The 17607-nt window shown below is 45.7% G+C and overlaps 1 protein-coding gene across 7 annotated transcripts in view; it reads right to left on the bottom strand.

The window, feature by feature from the left end:
- MSL3 (MSL complex subunit 3) overlaps positions 1–17607 on the bottom strand; it is a 1154348-nt gene that overhangs the window by 487852 nt on the left and 648889 nt on the right. For all 7 annotated transcript variants that reach the window (XM_044072547.1, XM_044072546.1, XM_044072551.1 and 4 more), the window contains one exon: positions 9739–9848. In XM_044072547.1, coding sequence (XP_043928482.1) covers positions 9739–9848 — 110 coding nt within the window. The remainder of the gene's footprint in view (positions 1–9738; positions 9849–17607) is intronic.

Genomic DNA, 17607 nt, shown 5'->3' with positions numbered 1-17607 from the left:
CAGAGACCCTTCGAGCCGAGGTGATAGCGACAAGAAAGGCCGTTTTCCATGATAAGAATTTAAGATCTATGGAAGCTGCAGGCTCAAATGGGGGAGCTGTCAAGGCCTGAAGCACCAGCGTTAAATCCCAAGGAGGGACTACATCCTTCACTGGGGGTCTGAGCAGAAAGGTGCCCTTCAAAAAGGTCTTACATAATTTTGTGGTGATCAAAGGGCCCAATTCATTTCCAACGTGATAATGAGAGGTAGTTGCTAGTTGGACCTTGACTGTGGAGGAACTAGCTCCCTGATGAAACAGTCCTGACAGAAAATCCAATACAGCGGGCAGAGGAGCTGTAAAAGGATCCAAATTTTTGCATTCCGCCCAAATGGAGAAACGTTTCCATTTGCTGCTATAGATCTTTCTGGTAGAAGGCTTGTGCGCAGCTACTAGAATGGTTTTAACTGGGGAAGAGATACCGGGAGTCCTAGCTATGAGTGGAACTGGAGCAGCCAAGCTGTGAGCTTGAGGTTGTCCAGGTTCGGGACTGGGAGATCTAGGGGGTGGGATATTAGATCCGGATGGGGATCCAGAATCCAAGGAGGATTCACCAGATGAGACCAAAGGTAAGGGAACCAGGTTTGACGAGGCCAAAACGGGGCAATGAGGATTATCCTGCTCCCTAACCAACTGGCTTTCTGAAGAAACCTCAGCATTAGAGGAAGAGGAGGGTAAGCATAAAGAAGACCGGGAGGCCAAGCATGCACCAGAGCGTCTCTCGGGGGTTCCCCAGAGGGGGAAATGAGAGCGAAGTAATCGTAACATTTTGCGTTCGAGGGAGAGGCAAAGAGATCGCAACAGGGTTGACCCCATTTGGCGAAGATCCGATTCGCTATCTCGGGATTCAGAGACCACTCGTATGGTAACAGGATGGTGCGACTTAGTTTGCCCGCTAGGATGTTAGACCATCCCGGAATGTGCATTGCTATGAGAAAGCGGTTGGTGGCGATCGCCCATTCTCACACCCTCATGGCCTCTCGACAGAGTGGGTAAGACCTGGTTCCCCCTTGTTTGTTGATGTACCAGACAACCGACATGTTGTCCGTCTGAATCGCAATCGTTCCTACAGGAAGAAGGTCCTGAAGTGCTTGCAACGCTAACAGCACTGCCCTCATCTCTAGGATGTTGATATGCAGTGAGGTCTCCGTGAGGTCCCACGTGCCTTGGACTGTCCTGCCCGAACAATGCCCCCCCCACCCGAGGCAAGAGGCGTCCGTGGTCACCGTGGCTAGTGGAGGGGTCACAGAAAAGGGGCGTCCTTGCTGAATGTCCGGAGATTGGAGCCGCCATAGGAGGGCCCTCTTGCAGGCCCTGCTGAGGGGAACGGGATGGCTCAGAGGGTAGTGAAGAAGAGACCGCTGGACCTGGAGGGTCCATTGTAAGACCCTCATGTTCAAACGTGCCATTGGCAATAGGTTGATCACTGCCGCCATCGAGCCAAGAGCCCTCAGGACCAATTCCGCCATGGGAGCTGGAGATTGTAGAATGGCCTGCACATGTAGCCTCAGGGATAGTAGCCGGTCTGTGGTCAAGAAAGCTAGGAGCTTGTTTGTGTCCAATCTGGCCCCTATGAAGTCTATAGTCTGAGTCGGAGTAAGAGACGACTTCTCTATGTTGATAGTGATCCCCAGCCGGGGAGCTAGACGAAGGAAATAGTTTCTGGCTGCACAGAGTAGATGCCTTGTCAGGGCAGTCAGGAGCCAGTCATCCAGGTACGGGAAGACCTGAATTCCCTGGAGCCTCAGGTGGGCCGCTATCACTGCTAACACCTTGGTGAACACCCTGGGGGCTGAGGTGAGACCAAAGGGGAGGACCCTGAATTGGAAATGACTGGCTCCCAGCCGGAAGCGGAGGAACCTCCTGGATCGCCTGTCCATCAGAATGTGGTAGTATGCATCCTTGAGGTCTATAGAGCACATCCAATCGTTCTCCCACAAAAGGGGAAGAATGGACTGAAGAGTGACCATGCAGAACTTCTCTTTGGTTACTGACAGGTTCAGGGAAGAGAGGTCGAGAATCGGTCTTAAGTCCCCCGTCTTTTTTAGCACCAAGAAGAACCTGGAGTAAAACCCAGTCCCGCACTTTTCTGGGGGGACGTGTTGGATGGCTCTTTTTTCCAGCAAATGTTGGATTTCCATTGCTGCGGCCTCCCTCTGCTCGAGTGGGACATTGGGGAGGTATCTGGGGCTGCGTGGATAACGAGAAAAGCGAATTTGGTATCCTCTGGATATGATGAGAAGCACCCAGCGGTCTGTCGTAATGGACTCCCAAGCTGCTGGGTGCTTCGAGAAACGCCCCCCGACTGCCTTCAGAGTGGAGCAGTCGGGCAACCCCTCAGGGGTGTTGCGTGGGTTGGTCCGAGAAGGGTTCTCTGGATCCAAAGTTTCGTGGGCCCCCTCTGCCTCTAGGGCAGTGTCCACCCTGCCCTCCTCTGCTGCGGAAGGGCTGGGAGTCCGGAGCAGGATGGGACTGTTGCGACTTCCGGAACAACATCTTCTTCTGTCCCTTTTGGTTCTTAGAGAAGGACCTCTGGGGAGCAGAGAAGCAGACTCTGACGGCAGACAACGACTTCCCGTCCTTTTCGCTCTGGACCAAGGTATCTCGCACGGTTTTGCTGAAGAGGGCAGAACCATCAAAAGGGGCATTAGCGAATGACGCCTTAAAGGGTTCCGCGAAATCACAGTGTCGGAGCCAGGCCTGACGTCTCATAACGAGGCCTGCTCTGCTGGCTCTAGCGGCTCCTTCCATGGCATGAGACAGAAGCCACATAGAGGTGTTAGATATGGATCATAGCGTGGCCATCCGGGTGGAGTGCAATTGTTTGTCCTCCGCCGACATGGACTCGGGGGGGCGACGCAGCGTACACTTTGATAAGGTCCCGCTGCAGTCGGAGCACGTGTGCCATGTAGTTCAGCGCCCTCACAGAGAAGGTCGCTGAACTAAACACCCGCTTCCCTAGGTGGTCGATCGACCGAGACTCCTTGCTCGGGGGATGAACCGAGGGACTCTCCTGAACAAGTTCCCTCTTGGTGGCCGCCGCCACCAACATGGCATCTACAGGGGGACCCTTACTCCAGTGGGACGTGTCAGAGGGTGGGCTAAGGATCCTGTCCGGGCGCTTGGGGACTGGCTCCACAGTGTCCGGCTCTTTCCACGCCCTGGTAGTGATCAAGTCTACCAGGGGGTCAGCCGGTGGGGACACCCAAGAGGTAGACGGGCCTGCTTCAAACGCCTCCAGGAACACGGATTCATCCGAGGTAGGCTTTGGGGCAGACCACCCCCCCCTTTATTCTGAGCATTTCCATGATGTCACCAAATGAGACATCTTCAGGGGGTGATCTTGGGGAGCCTTCCCCTTCCTCCAAATCCGTGTCCTCAGTCAAGGACTTGGGGGAGTCCAGGTGCCTCCTCTTGCACCTTCGCTTGTGAGGGACCTCCTCGGGGGGGGCTGTCCGAGAAGGTCTCACCAGCAACGTCTTGTTCCACTGGAACTACCTGGGACGTCAAAGCAGGCTGTCCCTGGGGCCGGGTGATGGAAGCCGGGACCAACTGAGAAGGAGTGCAGGGTGGAGCCGTGGGAAAGTTCGGGGGCCTGGAATCCCTCGACAGAACCCTCTCCACCACGTCGAATGCTGAGGGAGAGCTGCTCTCTCTGGGATCCGAAAGCAGACTCTCCCTCAGATCCGACGGACGGATCGGGGCTGAAGCGATCGGATTTGACGGACCGGCATGCTCCGACCCAGACGGAGCCAAAGGCATACTGATACCGCCGGATCCGAAGCTAAGCCCTTGGCTCCGAGAGCTCGGATCCGAAGAAAATGGACCCGACAGACTCGAGGGAAGTGTCGGCTCCAAAGTACCAGAGACTATCGGCGCCGACACACCCCCGGCTCCAAGGCTGCACGGCTCCGAAGACTCCGAACCCGGGAAACGGGACGGAGAAGGAGCTATCGGGGCAAAGAAGGGGGTCGAGCTCCCCCCAGAGTGGGGGGGAGGCAGGAGCACTCCCACCTGCAGTTGGGCCTGGAGGAATCTTGTCATCATCCGGTCCAAGTCTGCATCTGTGAGACTTCTCATAGATCTCGACGAGGCCACCGAGGCAGGGCGGGAGTGTCGCCTCGATGACCTCGAAGGAGATCGGGTCTCCTTCCTCCACAGGACCCGGTGAAAAGCACGGGGACCGGATCTGAGAAGGAGGAGAACCAGAAGACCTGGAGGGAGAAGACCGCTTAGCCGGGGGGGCCGAAGCGGAGGCCTCGGCCCACCGCTTGTGGTGCTTCTCCCTCTTCCTTTCTTTCCTAGCCTCCCTCTCCTCCGAGCCTAAGGTGGGAGGTTGAGTCCCGGCCGGGGGGAGGGAAGCAGGAGTGGCAGCTGCGGGAGCCACGGAAGGACCGGAGGTAGAAGCCGAATCCGGGGGCAGAAGACCCGCCAGAATCAGCTTAGACCTCCGGTCCTTAAGTGCCCTGGGGTTGAACGCTGCACAAATGGTACAACCAGAGGACAGGTGTTCAACCCCAAGGCATAATACATCGAGTGTGGCCATCCGCTGGGGACAGCTTATGGCCACACTCGGTGCACTTAGAAAACATTATCTTTGGGGCCTCAGACATACTCAAGAAAGTAACTCACACACACACAACACTGACGGAACCATGAAGGTAGGGGAAGGATAACTAGAATAAAATAAACTAAGAGAGTTTAGACTAAAAAGGGGGCTAGATACACTCTCACACCAAGATTAAAGAAAAAGTTAAAGAAAAGTTAAAGAAGTTAAATTTTTTCCTCACAAAGAGAACAAGAACGCCAGGAGACTCTGGATCAAGCTGCTGAACGAAACCGCAGCAAACTAGATCTGGGGTCAGTCAGGGTTGGCAGGGGATTATGGGTAGGGGGAGGAGCTTGGAGCTCGGATCTAAAGTTGCTGAAAACTGCCGGCTCGGATTCGAGGTTGGATCCGATTCCCAAAGGTTGCTGCACAAATGAAGTTAACTGCTTCAGATGTATAGTTACATTAAACCCTTTTTGTTTTTTTCTTTGCTTTTTAGTGATTTTTTTTTTTTTTTTTTTAGTTTATTTTGATTTTTATCACCATCAGCTGGAGTTGTTTTTTTTTTAATGAACAGAAACTCTGGCAATCTGGTTTTCTCTTTATTTCGACACTTGCCAAAAGCATTTAACTTCATCTCTAATTATGTTCCACTTCAAAAACCTTCCTCCCTTTACCTACCTCACTCCTCCATGTCATAGTTTCACAACTACTCCTCTAACAGATACCAGAGAGAGAACTGACAAAGTGAGTGCTCATCGAACCTTCCTACCTGTCACAGTTTATGTACCTCAGGGATCAATACTTGGGTCACCTCTGTTTAATATCTCTAAAAACAATTTACATTCAACCGCCAAACATGCAACAGTAATACTATATGCATACAACTCAGACAACTCTACTTTATTCTGCTATACCATATCCTAAACAGACAAGAACTCACAAAAGAATCACTCAGGTAGAGAATCCTGGCTAACTAGCTAACTCACAGCTGCTACTTAACACAAAAAAACTGCTCTTCATTCATAAATCATATTTTCATAGAAAAGACCAGCTTATCATACAGTCAGCAAATATTAAAACTGACCTAATGCTACACACAAAACTATAAGAGAACAGAAAATTTTATCTTTTACCCGTCAAAAAGATTTACCAAAAATTGGTCACTTGTCCAGATCCAAACAGTTCCTAACAGATAAATCTAACGTAACATTAGGTAAATCCTATTTGCTCCCAACACAGTTATATGCTTCACAAACTTTCAATAGCCTGCCAGTACAACAAAAAAAAGTCAACCTGAACAATACTACAACAAAATCCAAAATTTGCTGCAAATATACATTACCAAACTGACTATTGCAAAGCCCTTAAACCACTAAAGTGGACTTAACTCCCTTCATCTCCATCTCTCCTAGCTCTGTGTGGTACGCAACATAATATATAAGCCATACAAAATATGATCCAACATTGTAAACCAAACAGAACTTGTAATATAAAGACAAAAATCTACTTGCCACAACTATATCTCAACACAGCAGGCAATATACCTTACTCCAACTATCTTGTATAACCCCCCCCCCCCCAAAGCAAAGCCCCAAAATTTCACATCAAGTCACAATGACCATCTAAAACTATCATGGCTCTGCCACTGTTCAAATCCTGGATAATTACTTATACCACATTTTATGAATCCCTCTTATTATGCACCTTCTGCTCCAAGTTACTACAACCATATCTCTTAAAATAGAGAAAACTTTGTCTCCCATACTCTTGCCTACATTTTCCTCTCTGTTTCCTCCATCCCCCATCTCTTATCAACCCCACTGATATACTACAATGCCTCAACATGTCCATGTCTTTATTTAACTTCTAAATTGTATTAAGATTCTGATAAGTTGTGCTTTACAGCTAACTGTAAATGACAACCTATTGCACATACCTCAAATAGGTTTTCCTGTCTGTATTTGTTAACTATTGTAATATGAAGATTTTTTTGTACACTTCATTATACTGTGAAGCTTTTTTTCCCAGGTGTCCTCTGAAAAGGAGCTCATGTCTAGTCAAACTATTCTCATCACCATATATAAATTAAAACAAAACAATGAAATACAGCTGTTTTAGGAACATGCAAAAACTGTGGATATCATAGTACATTTATATTTGCTGTTTTAATCAAAGGGAAATCATTTCTACAGGCAGCCTGCATCCAGCCAGACTTCCAAAGCTATAGGTTACCCTACTGGCCCCAGACTCCCTTCTACTCAGACCCAAGGATGACAGCTGTACAAGAAGGGCACTGGCCAAAGCCACCTTCAGATCTCTCTCAGCCTGGCTGTACAAGATGCTTTCCCCCAGGTGTCATAGCATTGGTGTAGCAAAGAAAAAGAGGGGAGAATACCCCTTATCCAGAAGGCCCATTAACAAGACCCCCCGTTTTCACTCCCCAGGAATTACGTGGGATCAAGGAGGAGGAAGAGGGTCGGGATAAAAAGTTGAGATGGATGTTGGAGAGCAAAGTAATGAAGTTTACCAGCCCAAACTCCACGACACCAAAGAAGGATAAGAGAGGGGATGGTGTGGGTGAGAGGGCATGGGCTGCAACAATGAAAGTACTTGAAATTCTAGAATGATGGTAGGCTCCTAAAACAACTATACTACATTCATCATACTATTCACTGGGAATAACTGTTCAACCTCAGCCTATTCACAGGGTTTTGTGCATACAGTCTAGAGAGAAACCACTGTGACTGCCCTTCAAAAGGGCAGCCCCATTACAAGTCCAGGTAACTACAGATGTATCAGACTTACCAGTCTTCTATGCAAAGCCAAAGAATGTATCATAGCAGATCTCATTTATGCAGACACAGACAACTTAACTGATCTAGATCCCCATCAGTTTGGTTTTGCGAAATGTAGGTCTTGTCTCCCAAACCTAGTAAGCTTCTTTGGAAAGGTTTCAGAGGTTGTGGAGAATGGTCATTCAGTGCACATGTCTCATCGCGATCTGACCAAGGCTCCTAAAACCATCCCCCCATGTTGGTTTTGTTTAAAAAAAAATTAGACAAACTTAGCTTAAACCCCTATGCTATCCACCGGATTACATGTTATGAAAATTGCTAGTACCCTCTCTGAATGTGAAATTTAACTAGTGGGGTACCACAGGAATCAATGCAGGTCCCTCTCATGTTATCCCAGAAGTGTGGCTGATCAAGTGTTGCTGGTGACTGGGGATTGTCATCAGTGAAAAAGAGGATAAACAGCTTCAGCAAGGGCTGGAATATGCACACATTTGACAAAAAAGTACATTCAGTAAAAAAGTTTTTCTTACCTTGTATGTTTTAAACTGTACTCCTCTTCAGACAGGCACATTCATAAGAGACCTAGGTACTTCTGAGAACAATTCTTTCTCACTTGACCATCATTTTCTGACATAATCAGGAAATGCTTCTATCTGTCCCATTTGATTTCCAAGGTAATGTCTTCAAGATTCAAAGAGATTGTCCTGCTACTTTACTGTTCCCTTATCTGACCCATCATTGAATACAATGCCCCCTTTGGTATGTAAAAACTGAAGCATATTACTGAACCTTACCAAGAAAGTCAAAGGACTTAAACCTTTCAACTATGATGATAAACTGGAACAAATCACATACTCAATAGCATACAGGCTGCTCTGAGGTGACATGTATTACCTTTTGAGTCATGAAAGATCTGTTTCTATTTGACCTTCTCTTTCTTTGCAAAACTAGTGGCTCTTCAAACGCCTGCACTAGTGATCTAAATCTACAACAAATAGACAAGACTCACTAGAGGCAGTCAGAGGGGTTCTTAACTCAACATATTTCCAGCCTATAGAATAAGTTACCATTACAGGTGAAAGTACTACTATGAATAACTTTAAGATTATTCTTGATGACTGAATGGGTAGATGCAAATTTACCCAGGACTGTCATATACAGCCTAGCTTGATTTAGGAGATAAGCACAATTACGTGCCTGAAAAGGGCAGCATGAACTTTAGAGTGTATTTAAAGGAGTATAAAACTAATTATACAATGACTGGTCATTGTTATTCAAAAAAGAGCATGCTGATTGGACATCCCAAATAATGTGCCTGTTGTAAATCGAGCATATACCAAAAGAAAAACGTCCAACCGCTAAGTACCACAGGACAGGCATATTTTTCTATTGGAATATGCTATAGAGGGGACAGTGCAAAACAGAAGAAAAATGAGGTACATTCTCAAAAAACAAAAACATAATTGATTTCCTTCTATTTTTGTGCTCTCCTTCATGAAATCTCAGCAGACTCTTGTACCTCTCAACTGTATGGATCTTCGGAGAATGTCCAGAATTTTGCTTCATAGTTTTACTCTTTTCCACATAAAACAGTAACGGAGAGTCTCTTTTTAATGTTGTTAATCTTCAACAACGATAATGAAAAAGACAGGAATGGAGATGGTTTTCTCCACTGCTTCTTTTCAACAGCACTGATGTACTGTGCAAGCGTGGGAACATAACTCTCATATGCTTAAGCATGTTATGGTCCTTTTGTTTGCCTGCCTAATATTGTTCCCAGCTCCTACACTGATACAATGCAGAAAGTAGACTTTGATCATGTGCATATCAATGTAATACAATGCTTATATACACCAAGTGTTTGCGACTGTGTTTACATATACATACACACAACACAGTGTCCACGTATGTGTGTGGAAGTATTCTAGTCCCTTAATATTTCAAAGAACACTTCCACAAAAGTGTTTTTTCATATGGGAAATAACACTGAAATCCTGTTCTATTGGGTGAAGATGCTATGAAATCACTGAAATGGGGAAAAATCAGTTTTAACTTATCCCCACTGTTATGTGATTTTGAAGTGTGTCAATGCAGAAGAGCTTGTCCCAGCAAAATTACTGGGCCAGATCCCAGAACATTTGCTTTCAGTGTAAATTACCTACTCCAACGTAAGATGCATCTAATAAAGTATACTTCCACAGGACTAATTCTGCTTTACAGCGCTCAAGAAACTAAAAACTGTGAACATGAATGACAGTTTTAAACACACACACACAAACGTATTTGCTTAGATAGAGCAACTAAGCAGTTACAGAAATAAATGACAAGGGATGCATTACCAGAAACATTCTTACCTCATTTAGTTCATTGTTTCTTCTACCTTCGAAACCAGCAAATACCGAGCTGCCATCTTTACTTGGTGTTAAAGTGATGGGAGATGAAGAACCACTGTGAACAGGTGTTTCTTGGGGGGGGAAAACAGACAATAGGTAGTGAGCTGTTGCATGTTTCAGAACGATCATATATCATATATAAAAATGCACCAGGTATAACAGTTCTCACCATAATAGCTGCTCTTACAGAAGGATTATCTTGGTGAATGACAGATAGAATTTCCTCCTTAAGGCCCTTCTCTGGCCTTCCTTATCTCCTGCACTCAAAGATATTTTGCATTAAACCCAACAGTGTACACCATGAGAGAGTACTTCCATCCCAATACTTCCCAGTTCTGACCCCCCCCCCCCACAATGAAACGAGAAAGCGTGACAAAGTGAAATATGGAAACGTTATAAATTTGCCAAAGGTTTTAGGGCCATCCTTCCATTGAAGTGGGTGGAAAATAAGTATCCATAGCTGGTGCTCCACTTGGAAAAAAACAGAATGATGAATATCCATATCGCTGCTGTATATTATTAGACCAGCCCTCTGATCTCAGTGACAAAATCCCAAGTATAGTATTACACCAGTCCTCTGATTTCAGTGACAAAATCCCAAGTAGTATCAGTCTCTCAGAAAGACAGAATCCAGTCTGGCCTAAAAAAGAGGGCTCAGAATGCAAAGTTCAGAAAGCCAGCAAAAGTGACCCAGACTAAGGTCCTGGCAACCAGAGTTTGATTAGCAGCTTGAGTGGTTCATGGCACTAAGAGAAGGATGGACATGCCATCATGGGGGAACGTAAGGGAAGAGTAGCACTGAAGTGGGTATCCTGGGGGCTGATTGGCAGCTTTATCAAGCCACTGCCTGGTGGAAGCCCTCATTAAATTAGTACGCAAGAGTGTGCTCTCCAAGTGGAAGGCAGTGTGAGCTGCAGTAATGATGCAGGTAGCCTGCCTTCCTTCCCTGCTCAGGTGCAGGGATAGGAACCTACACAAAAATGTTCTTATTGCTATGCTGTCAGCAAGAGCACATAGTCCTCAATGTCGGTCTGAATAATGTCCTTTCTAGATAGCTCTCACTCAAATGGATCTGGACATTCCCCATCACTAGGGAATGAATGGGCTTAATTAAGTCTCTGATGGGGAAGGCTGGATGGTCAACAGGCAGATGAAAATAAACAAAAATACCTACAGAAAAAAAAGTTCATATCCCAGAATCACCTAGGTGACAAACGAGATCAAAATCCTGAAATCTCAGTCCACATATAGCTTGGAGACACTATGAACAAATGATCAAGCAGTTATGGCACAGATGTTGGCAAAGGCCACACTCTTAAACCAGGTATGAAAGTAGCCAACCCTCTGGTAAAGTGACCTTTGATTAAATCAACTGAAGGGATTTTTAGCGTCTGATGGCAGCTAAGGATGAAATTAACACTCTGAATATGTTTTGATTAGCTACACCTACAGCCTTCTTAGTGCATACCTAACAGATCATCTTCCTGAAGTTATACAGCCTGTTCAGGTAAAGCCAGAGTTGGTGATGCATATCACAGGTATGAAGAGTCCCACCTTCTCCTAATTTCTGTCCCTGGAAAGAAAACAAGGATCTGAATATAATGCTAGAACAGCTCCAAAACCACTTTTAGAAGGACACATGGGTTAGTCATAAATCAAATATATTACTTGTCAAATGCTCAGTTTCTCTGAAAACAGCAGCATACAACTCCGACATTCTGTAGGTGAACATAACAGCCACCATGAAACAGAAAGTACAATTGTGTAAAATCTTACCATAACAGTAGATGTCCCTCTCTTTACTGTTGCAGTATTCATTAACTGAATGGATCTCCTGCCAAGGATAGTCCAACGTCCAGTCAGTATAACAAAGCCTTTAGTACTTACAGGTACAGTATGTCACAAATACGCTCCCCGCACAAGTTGCAGGGCATAAAGGTGATGTATGGATGCACACACTTAGAACTGAAAAAGCGTCAGGAGAAAAAGAATGTCTCTAAGGACAAGGAAGAACATGCACATCCAGAAGGAGAAAAGGAAGTAGAGCCTCTCAGGCAGGAGGGCAAGAAAGAATGGGCTATACAGCAGAGGGGGTAGGAGGGAGGAAGTGAATGTACAGTTGTGTACACTTACCATAAATGTAGATATTCAAGTGTATTCACTGTTGCAGTCATTACATTTGGGTAATCCTGCTGGCAGGTTGCCCTCAACCGGCCTGAATTCCAAAGTCTTGGGTCCTGCGTCGGCTGCTGTCGCCCCTTCCCTGACGTCAGGTCATCAGGGGTATAAAAGAAGCAGCCAACACCATTTTCTTTAGTTTTTCTTGCCCCAGATGTCAGGTGCCCCCTAAAAGGGTTGCCAAAATTAATATATGTATAATTACATGCACCAATATAAAATTTACCTTCATCTAGAAGCAAATACACCACATAGGTTGTATAAATCAGAGAAGGAAAGATAGGTTCCATCAGAAGAAAAAAAGGGATGGTGGATGGGTAACCCGGACTGCAACAGTGAATACACTTGAACATCTACATTTATGGTAAGTGTACACAACTGTACTATGTTCTTTGTGTTTCACTGTTGCAGTCATTAAATTTGGGTAGAGTCCCAAAACTAAGGTTGGGAGGCTGGAGCTAAACAGCATTAGGAGTGTCTCTATGAGGCCCTGCAGAACTGCAGTGGCAAAGCCTGCCCTGGATTTAGAGTAGAATGGCAGATGATAGTGCTTTGTAAAGGTGTGCACTGAACTCCAAGTAGCAGCCTCTACAATGTCCTTGGTAGGTACTCCCCTGAGAAAGGTTGCTGAAGTGGCCTAATGCCCTTAGGTACTGGCTTGCCATGGTGTACATAGCAGATACAAATCCAGTGGCCTATCCACTTTGAAATAGTCTGCTTTGAGATCGCCTTTCCTTGTGATCCTGCAGCATATGTCACTAGTAATTGCATATGTCACTAGTAACTGCTCTGTCTTTCTGAAAACTTTGGTTCTGTCCAAGTAGAATCTAAGCTATCTGTGTACATCCAAAGAATGCAAAATTCTCTCCCCCTTGTTCTGAGGATTTGGATAAAAGGTTGGCAGGTGAATAGTTTGGTTGAGAGCCACACTGGACACCACCTTAGGAAAAAATGTTGGGTTTGTTCTCAGAGAGACCCTGTCTGGATAAAAAATGATAAAAGGTTCCACAGCCAGGAGTGCCTGTAGCTCTGAAACTCGTCTTGCAGAAGTTATTCCTAGGAGCAGAGCTGTTTTCCAAGATAAAAACTTTATATCAGCAGTAGCAGCTGGCTCAAAAGGAGGCAGGGTGAGTTTTTCCAAGACATAGTTGAGGTCCCATGCCGGCATTAGTGATCTCCTTGGAGGTCTTACATTTTTGGCTCCTCTGAGGTACTGCTTTAATAAGGGATGAGAAAAGATTGGTGGCTCTACATTGTAATGAGCCGAAATGGCAGAGACATGAATTTTAATAGATGAAAAAGATAGGCCTTTGTCCAGCATCTCAGTTAAGTATTGCAAAATCTGAGGGATATTTGGCACAGCTTTATCAGTTCCTTGTGCCTGGTTCTAAGCACAGAATCTCTTCCATTTTCCAGCATAAGATTTTCTAGCACTAGGCCTTCTGGCTTCCAAAATGACATCCATCACAGCTTTACTGAGAGGTGTGTTTTGTATGACTACATTATTCGCCATGCTGTCAGGTTTAAAGTTCTGAGTTGGCTGTGCAGGATCTGACTGTTTTGCTGGGACAGTAGATGAGGTATTTGAGGTAAGGTCCAAGCTGGGCATTGAGACAAGCTCCTTAATATTGGATACCAGTACTGGCGGGGCCAGTCTGGGGCAATCAGTATCATCTTTGGCTTCTCCTGTCTGACCTTTAGGAGTACCTAGGGGAGGAGAGGCAGAGGGGGAAATGCATATACCGATAGGTTTTTCCAGCTGAAAGATAGGGCGTCCACTTTCCATGCTTGTCTGTGATAAATCCTTGTGCAGAATCTTTTTAGTTGGTAGTTGTGAGGGAAGGCAAACAGATCTATGTCCGGGCATCCCCATTTCCTTGTTATCATGCTGACGACTTGTGGATCCAGATGCCACTCGTGGGGATCCATGAGGTTTCTGCTTAGTTCGTCTGCCAGAGTATTTTTCCTTCCTGGCAGGAATTGTGCCTGCAGATGTACTTAGTAAGTCAATGCTGTGTCCCATAAAGTCATGGCTAGTCTGCAAAGGGGGTGAGAATGTGTGCCCCCCTGCTTGTTTATATACCACATGACCGTGGTGTTGTCTGTCTTTATCAGTAGTTGTCCTGGATGAAGTAGGTCCTTGAAGGCCGTCAGGGCATTTTGAACTGCTAGCATCTCTTTTTGATTGATATGTAGATGCATTTGATTTAAGGTCCATGTGCCTTGAATGCATCTTCCTGCCATGTGGGCCCCCAGGCATAATCTGATGCATCCGTTGTTAGTGTCTGCCTGGCTGGGGGTAATGTGAATGGCTGTCCGTTGTTTTGGTGACAAGTCTTTGCCCACCATCGAAACTCCTGTTGCAGGCAGGGAATGAGAGTAATCATAGTTTCCAGGCTGTGGCAATGTTAAGTCCAAACACTTTTTAGGTACCATTGACGTTTCCTCATATGCAGTCTTGCATATGGAATTAGTAGGATGCAGGATGCCATGAAGCCCAAAGCTTGCAGAATTTTTCTTGCAGATAACTGGGCCTTTGCTGCCAACATTTTGAAATAGGTAGTTAGTTGCCTTTGTCTGGCGTGAAATAAGCCATCTGGGCAGTTGTATTTAAGCTTGTACCCAGGAATATTATCTCTAGAGAGGGTACTAGTTTTGATTTCTTTTCGTTGTCTGTGTACCCTAGGCATGTTAGAAGTCTTTTCACAAACGCCAGATGCTGTAAAAGAATGTTCTTGCTCTCTGCTTGAATTAGACAGTCTGCCAAGTAAGGATATATTTGTATTCCTCTTTGTCTGCAGAATGCAATTACTGGTGCCAGGCACTTTGTAAAGACCCTGGGCGCAGTAGATAAGCCAAAGGGCAGTGCAAAGAATTGGTAATGCATTGAGCCAGCCTTGAATCTGAGGTATCTTCTGCATATTTGTCCGACTGGGACATGCAGGTATGCCTCTTTTAGGTCTAAAGTCACAAGCCAAGCGTTCTTGCCCAGCATGGGCAGAAGCTGCTGCAAGGTCAACATCTTGAATTTTGGTACATCCAGGAATGTGTTCAAAATAGATAGGTCCAGTATTGGCCTCCAGGCCTTGTCCTTTCTGGGTACCAAGAACAGTGTTGAGTAAAATCCTTGTCCCTGCTCTTGCTCTGGTACTGGTTGAATGGCCCCCATGTCCATGAGGGATGAGACTTGTTTTTGTGCCTCTGCCCACTGATTTTTTTGGCAGATCTGGCCAGCCGTTTGCCTTTGGCAGGGTATGGAAATGGAACTTGTAGCCTTGTGACACAATATTTAGGACCCACTTGTCCTGGGTTATAATGTGCCAATTTTGATAAAAAGTGCTAATTTTCCCCTTAAGGGTGCTGCCAGGAGATAAGTGCTTGGTACAGGCAGGGAGAAGTCATTTGGACTGTTCCCTGTATGGCTGTGATTTGTCTTCTCCAACTTTGGTGGTAGAAGCCCCCCATTGCTTTCATCGGTATGAACCTTGTGCCTGGGGTCTACCTCTAGGGCGTCTGAATCTGCCCCTTTGAGGTCTGTCTGACACAGGAAAGGGCAAATTATTTGTTGACCAGTGTCTACTAAACCTAGGTGGCTGTACTTGTAAAAATCTTTGACCGTTTGCATAGATTTAGCCTTGTCATCCATTCTCTTTAACACCTCTTCTGCCTTAGCATCAAACCAAGTATCTTGCTGCAAAGGTGCATCTAATAATTTAACTTTAACATGATCAGGCAGATTTTGTTCCTTTAAGCAAGCATGCCTCCTAATTACAGAACCTGTAACTGCGGCCCTGCAGGAGGCCTCTAAAGAATCAAAACCACATTGCAAAGTATGCCTTCCAACTTGTTCAGCTGCATGCAATAAATACTGCATTTAACATTTTCTGTTTAAGCAATGCCATGACATGTTGCGGATATTTGAGCATATGAAACTGACAGTTTAAGGCCCTTATAGGCAAGGTAGCAGATGTGTAAACTTTTTTTCCCCATCTATCCAATGCCCTTGAATCTCTGTCGGAGGGGGTAGTGTTTTTTGCAGAGGAAGCCTTAACTCCTTTGGGACCCTGAGAAATAGTTTCTGGGTCTGCAGCAGGGTTTTTATACAGGAATTTATGAGAGTCAGGAACCCTGTAATATCTGTCATGCTTAACAGGGGCTGGAGGTAAGGAGTCAGGGGTAAGACTAGACTCCGAAAACACATCATCTACAATGTTTAACATAGGTGGGATGTCTAGTGGCTTGTGCTGAGGTAGTAAAAGGAAGTCCCTGAGCCTCTTTTTAGATTCTGAAAAATATTGGCTCTCCCAGTGGAAATGCTCCCTCATGGTATGTAAGGTTTCCCCAAAAGAATAGTCCTCTATAGGAGAAGCTGAAGGTATAAATTCTTCAGCATCAGAATCCTTATAGGGGGGAAGAGAATATTCCTGATCAGAAGAGGAATCAGAAGAAATGGAAACCTGATCTGAAGATTCATAGTCAGTCTCTTGCCTAGGCCTCTTATCAGAAGGGGGATGGGAACCTCTGAATAAGGTAATCAAGTCTTCGGGCCATTTTGAGCATCTGTTTTTTGGGCATAGAGGCCTGACTACGTGGCTCTTGAGTTTGTTTCTTTGCTTTGGAAGGTGCTTTAGTCTTTGCCTTTGAAGCTGTAGTCAGTTTGATGTAAAGATGTTTAGGTCTGAATACACCCTCAGAAGCCGGTGCCTGCTCAGCGGCTCTGGACCCATCTGAAGGGATAATATCCGAGGCTCCAATACCTTGAGTTTCCAGTGGCATGGCTGACTCCACGTGGGACTTGGTAGCGGCCTACGACTCTAAAGTAGCGGGCGTCAGGGGCTGTGAACGCGCCTCACTGAGGACCGGCGACTGGCTTAGGAGAAGCTTCGTCGTCGGTTTTGGGCCTCGGTTGTCTATCTCTTTCCTTTTCTTTGCATTTTTTGTAAACTCCAGTAGTCGGATGGCTATCCGACGACTTTTCTGGATAATTAAACCGGCGTCCAAAACAGTTTAAAGCAAAATCATACTGACGCTTAATAGTGCGTTGGTTAAATCTGGCACAAAACAGACAACCAGATACATTGTGATCAAGGCCTAGGCAAGGACTACAGTAAGAATGAAAATCCTTATGAGGTATTTGCTTCCCACAAGAAATACAATTATTAACTTTTTCTGACATCGGTCTGGAGCAAGAAAAAAGTTTCCCCAACAGGGTACTTAGCTTTATTGGAGACTTCGGATCTGAAACTCGAACACGAAAATCTCAGGAGTCGGCCGACCGGCACTTGCAAACTGCTTCTGCTTCGGGCACCGCGCGGCAAGAAAGACTAAAGAAAATGGCGTTGGCTGCTTCTTTTATACCCCTGATGACCTCACGTCAGGGAAGGGGTGACAGTGGCCGACGCAGGACCCAAGACTTTGGAATTCAGGTCGGCTGAGGGCAACCTGCCAGCAGGATTACCCAAATGTAATGACTGCAACAGTGAAACACGAACATCACTGCAACAGTGAAGAGAAGGACATCTACAGTTATGGAAAGATTTTACACAGCTGTACTATGTCCTTCCATATCACTGCTGCATATTCATAACTGAAGGGAGAGTACAAAACCTCAAGAGGAAACCTGGGAGGAGGAAGACACTTCAGAGCCCTCCA

The sequence above is a fragment of the Protopterus annectens genome, chromosome 5.part0 (genome assembly GCF_019279795.1).
Source record: "Protopterus annectens isolate FY-2018-M chromosome 5.part0, PAN1.0, whole genome shotgun sequence".
In the NCBI taxonomy this organism is placed as follows: Eukaryota; Metazoa; Chordata; order Ceratodontiformes; family Protopteridae; genus Protopterus; species Protopterus annectens.
This window is presented reverse-complemented; position numbering and strand designations above follow the sequence as displayed.